The sequence below is a fragment of the Odontomachus brunneus genome, unplaced genomic scaffold, assembly GCF_010583005.1.
Source record: "Odontomachus brunneus isolate Ranch 3 - 2012 unplaced genomic scaffold, Obru_v1 Obru_scaffold_229, whole genome shotgun sequence".
In the NCBI taxonomy this organism is placed as follows: domain Eukaryota; kingdom Metazoa; phylum Arthropoda; class Insecta; order Hymenoptera; family Formicidae; genus Odontomachus; species Odontomachus brunneus.
In genome coordinates this window covers 346,946-352,497 of record NW_022639679.1, presented here as the reverse complement: position 1 = coordinate 352,497, position 5,552 = coordinate 346,946, and the positions used below count along the sequence as shown (strand labels likewise).

General features: G+C 29.9%; 1 protein-coding gene across 1 annotated transcript in view; it reads left to right on the top strand.

Annotated features, from left to right (window-relative positions):
- The window catches only part of LOC116852485 (serine protease snake-like), a 149,963-nt gene that overhangs the window by 16,417 nt on the left and 127,994 nt on the right, over positions 1-5,552 (top strand). Inside the window, exon 2 of the mRNA XM_032832917.1 lies at positions 1,534-1,688. Within this exon, the coding sequence (XP_032688808.1) occupies positions 1,534-1,688 (155 nt within the window). The remainder of the gene's footprint in view (positions 1-1,533; positions 1,689-5,552) is intronic.

Here is a 5,552-nt window from a genome sequence, read left to right as displayed (position 1 = left end):
TATGTATGTATATATATATATATATATATATATATATATATATATATATATATATATGTATATATATACATATATATATAATATTTTAAAAAATAATTCAAAATAAATATTTATAAATATTTATCTAATAACTTACTAATATTGTATGCTATCTGGGGTAATACTTTTAATCTTAACAGTACTTTGCGTAAGTATTTCATCACTTAGCAAAGTATTATATATTAGTATTTAAATATTGACAATATTCTGCGTAAGTATTTTATCACTGGATGAAGTATTACATATCAATATTTAAGTATTGAAATCATTCATAAGGTAGGATTTGTAACATTAAATATTGAAATACTTGAGTACTAAATGCTGTATTTGAATCACAGAATATTACTAAATACTGTACTTTTAATACTGAAAATAAGTAATTAATCAATGATTCTTAGTATGATATTTCTATAAGGGACGCCTTTAGCGGAGGTATACAGTCAATTGAGTTTTTCGTAATGAGGAGACGACGACGACGTTTCTCAAGCATAAATTTACGATTTCGGACTTTGAGTTAAAATATATCAGCTTCTAGAACATGTAGAGCAAAAGTAAAAACAGTTTTATTAAGTAATGTAAATCCAAAGAATCGAAGCCCGTCCAGAATTTCATCCGTTCAGCCATTATAGTTGAACGAGGAATCGTGCCTGTGTTCAACTAAAGTCGTCGCATAAATATACACGTGAGCCCGTTGCTTCCGCTTGCACTTGGCTTCGCGACACTACCGTGTCGCTTGATTTATTCAATTTACGTTGGACAGTTCTAACACTTACATTTTTACCAAGATCTGATGATATTTCAGCGTGAATATCAACTGCAGTTTTAAATCTGTCTGATTTAGATAATCTATGAATCTTGCGGTCAGTTCTTATGTCGGTTTTTTGTGATCTCGTTTTACGAGAACGCTACCTGTCGTTCCATGACGTTTAATATATTGCATAGCTTGATAACAAGCCATAACATATATCTTAAAATCTATAGAAATTTTCCTATAACACTTCCCACTTTTGCGAAGTTGCTGCACTTGCTGACGCGTTATATTCTTTTGTTTGCTCATCACATTACTGTTACAACACGTCTCTCTATCTATATTATTCGGTAGATACCGATAAATATTGTTTACATTGCAGAAATTTTGACCTATTTGTGTATTACCACAGTGTACGTAAATTTAACATTTGTATAAACAAACACAAGAAACTTCTTAGTCATAGTAAATTGATAAACACTGTTTTGTTATTTCATAATATATGTTATAAACTTGTAAAGAATATAATGAATTTTTGTTTAACTATTTCATAAATAAGTACACAACGAATAAAATTTAATTTTGCTAACTGTACGTAAGTATATGTCTGCCACTGTATATGCCTACATTTTGTTTCTTTTACATCGTAATTTTATTTCATTATTTATGTCGGCTTTCATCGATTTTCTACGAAATATCCATTGAACTGCTACAATTTTAATATACTTAATTCTCACACATTGTAGAATGTAAAGAATATGCCAATCTGGTTTATGAAACCGAGAATTCACCAGTTCTACGCATCAATGCGGGTTCAAACAAAGTTTCCCGCTGCGCAATTATTGAGACGCCTCTAATCGTTGGCGGAGTCCGAGCAAAGCTAGCGGAATTTCCGCATATGGTGAGAATAAATTATATACAAAATGATACAAATGAATGATACAATAGAATTAAGAAATATAATTACGTGCAAGTAATCATGAATTTTGCAAACGCGACGCAAAGAGTTGATACACAAATATCATTTATAATAAATATATGTAACTTTATTCTTTATAAGATATACCCAAATAGCCAAACCTACACGAGCAGAATTTGCGCAGAGTCAACAGTGTCTATTGACAGAATGGTAACAGATTATACAGAATCTGTTCTTACGACAGATTGGTGACAGACTGCGCGCAGAGCTTGCCGACAGATTTTGACGGCAAATGGGTGGCAGATTGCGTACAGATTCTGTCGTTTCGTAGGTTCTTTAATTAAATGGCATATATATGCTATTAAATGGTGTACTTTCATATGCACACGGTGTAAAACAAATATAGACCTGTAATTGAAGTTTAGTTAGTGTTAGTTTAGTTAGTGTTAGTTTGTTTATGCCTATATCATAATAACCAGGGTTGGGTAGTAACTAGTTAAAAAGTTAAATGGCTTTAACTTAACTTATTTACATTTTTACACTCTTAACTTTTAACTTAACTTAGTTACATTTTATCGGTAACTTAGTTACATTTTATCGGTAACTGTTAACTTTTAATTCAATTATCTTGAAGTTAATCATGTCATAAAGGTGTCGCGAGACGTCGAAAGGTTGTTCAGTTTAGGAGAGCTTATTTTTTACAATCTTCGAGGAAAATGTCCAATAAAAAGATCGCCGCACTAATCATATGAAAAAAGTGGTTTCAGTCGAATTGACTGAAACTATGATATTTTGTAGCTTATGAGGTGCTGATAAAAATCTTCAACAAAAACTGTTAAAAAATGAAGTTTTTTTCTAGCGCCATTAGAAAGTTGCAATTTTAAGTCTAACCGAATTTTTATCTGCAGTACACAGATTGCTTTTTTAACTGTATCGGCATTTATATAAAAAAATATTAATTAATTAAAAATAATAATTAATTTAAAAAATCCCATTAAAAATATGGGAACCCCTGAATATCTTTTTATAGTGAGGTTTTTCGATAAAACTTTCAAAACAAAAGTTGTAGAATTTCAGAAGCTGAATCTGATGGTAACCTTAAAATTGACCTTGAAGGTCATTTCGAGGCCAGCTTAATTTTTTTTAATGGAAACCTATTAAATCATTAAGTTATTAAAGATATTCAGGGGTTCTTATATTTTTAAGACATCCTGTATAACCATACGTGTATCCATTATTGAATAGATTTTTAATGGGAACCCTGATCCTTGGGTCAGGATGACCATCGGGGATCATTTCGAAGTCAAAGCATCCGCTATTGCGCGACCGCTGATAGCATTGTTCCCATATTTTTAAGAAAAACCGTAAAGTTTGAAGGTCAAAGGGAGCATTTTCTGAAAAAATGTTTCAAATAAAAGCTTCTCAGTTTTTGGCGTAGATTCCGAATCCGTCATGAAAATATGCATATTCCGTTTGAAAAAATAAAGTTGACCTTGAAATGGCCTTCAAGGTCAAACTTAAGGTCAATTTTAAAATATGAGATATTACTATGAGATTCAGCTTTTGAAATCCTACAACTTTTATTTTGAAAGTTTTATCGAAAAACCTCACTATAAAAAGATATTCAGGGGTTCTCATATTTTTAAGACATCTTGTATAACCATACGTGTGTCCATTATTGAATAGATTCATGTCTCAGTGTATGTATGTGGTGCAAGAAGAGGGTGTAATATAGGTGCATATTGGTATGTATATATTTGTATCGATAGTTATTCTATTAATATGTCTGATTATTACGTATAAAAAATTGTGTGTGTGTGTATATGCGTGCGTACGCGTGTGTGTGTTGGACGGGTTAGGTTAGGTTACACACACACATACATACACAATTTGACTGAAACCACTTTTTTCATATGGTTAGTGCGGGGTCCTTTTGAAAAACTTTATTACTTAAATTTAATAAGTATCTGTAAATGAAACGTGTTTCCAAATAAGATGTATATTTGTTTTTTCCGTTATTTATAAAACTGAAACACTGAAGTCATGAAATAAAACAAATTTAACTTTTAACTTTTTAATTACTTTTTTTACTAACTTAACTTTTAATTCAATTAATTTAATTATGGGTTAATTTAATTATGGATTAACTGTATCTTAACTAAGCTAAATGTTCAAAACCATTAAATTTAACTTAACTTAGTTAAAAAAAAGTTAACTTACCCAACCCTGATAATAACCAATCTCAAGTTTTGTGTTTTATTTAAAACCCATTCTGTATTAGTCGCAAATTTACCTTAAAATCGATGAAACGGAAAATGACTATTATTGAATAATAATTTAACATAAATCGAAATTAATCATAGCTTTTAGTATAAAATTTAATGTAATATTGTGAAATATAAAGAAAGATAATAAAAGATAATGAATATTGTTGAAAAATAACATAAAAGTTTTCAGTATTCAATATAATGAAATTAATTTAATGTTACAGAAAATTGTCGTAATTATTCATGAAAACTTGATGAAGTAAGGACCTAAGTCATTTGAAAAATTATTGAAAACTCTTGCAATATTTTATTGATTTTTGCGAAAAATTGTTGATACATATTGAGTATATATATAATCGTTGATGTACTATATAGTATATTGAGTATGCTTCCTGAACGCACTATTTGACAGTACGGATCTATCTTTCTCTCCCTCTTTCTCTATCTCTTCCTCTTTCTCTCTTTCCCTCTCTCTCTCTCCTTATAAAAATCTCCTTATAAAAATATCATACTAAGAATCATTGATAATTATTTATTTTCAGTATTAAAAATACTGGATAATAAGTAATTATCAATGATTCTTAGTATGATATTTCTATAAGGGTCTCTTATTCTATTCTATTCAATTCTCTTTCTCTTACTCTTTCTCTCTCTTTTATATCGGCTAGATCTAGACATCCTCTAATAAGAGTCTGGCCAACAGAAATCAGATTTCAGAGTGTTTTGATTGATCCGCCATTTTTTCTCTAATCTAAAAGGGTGTAGCTTCAGCGCGAGTGCATTATTATGAATGACTAATGTCACAAACACTGACAAAACATCAATTCGTATAATATTTCAATATTATCCGTGCAGATTTTATTTTGTTCAAACTACAATCAACTTATTTTATGTTTTTACGAATAAATGTATTTTTTTACATATAATGTACAATATAACGTGTAAATGATGAAAGAGTAGTGCGAAGTGACAATTTTACCATTCGATGATAAAGGAAAAAATGAAATAAATAAACAGTAAGATTTGAAAAAGGCATATAAGAAGCAAACACGGATGCTTAGTGCTATTAGATACTAATATTACTTTTTAATATTAATATGATAGTGGGAAGATAATATGTCCAGCATGTTAAACGCACATATCGAAATTTCTTCGATTATCGTAAGCGGCGAATCAACTTTCCATACTTAGATCGATCCTTAAGTCCCAATATATATATATATATATATATATACAGGGTGGACCATTTTAATCCATCCAGTCGAATATGTCGAAAACCAAGCACGGGAGAGAAAAATTTTTCAGACAAAAGTTGTTTGGTTTCGAGGGGACCATAAGATGGTATCATTGCTTTGACCTTGAAGAATTATTTGAAAGTCACATGAAAGTCACCTCAATTTTTTTAAACGGCATCCCCTATTTTTTATTACATATTCTTGTAGCTGACCTCGAGAGCTTTCCAAAACATTGTAATGAAATGTTTCTTCATTGAGTACTTTTCGAGTTATAAAGCTCCAAAGTTGCAATATGAAAAAATTCAAAATATCTCGTAAAGTATTCACTTTCCGTCTTATCTTAC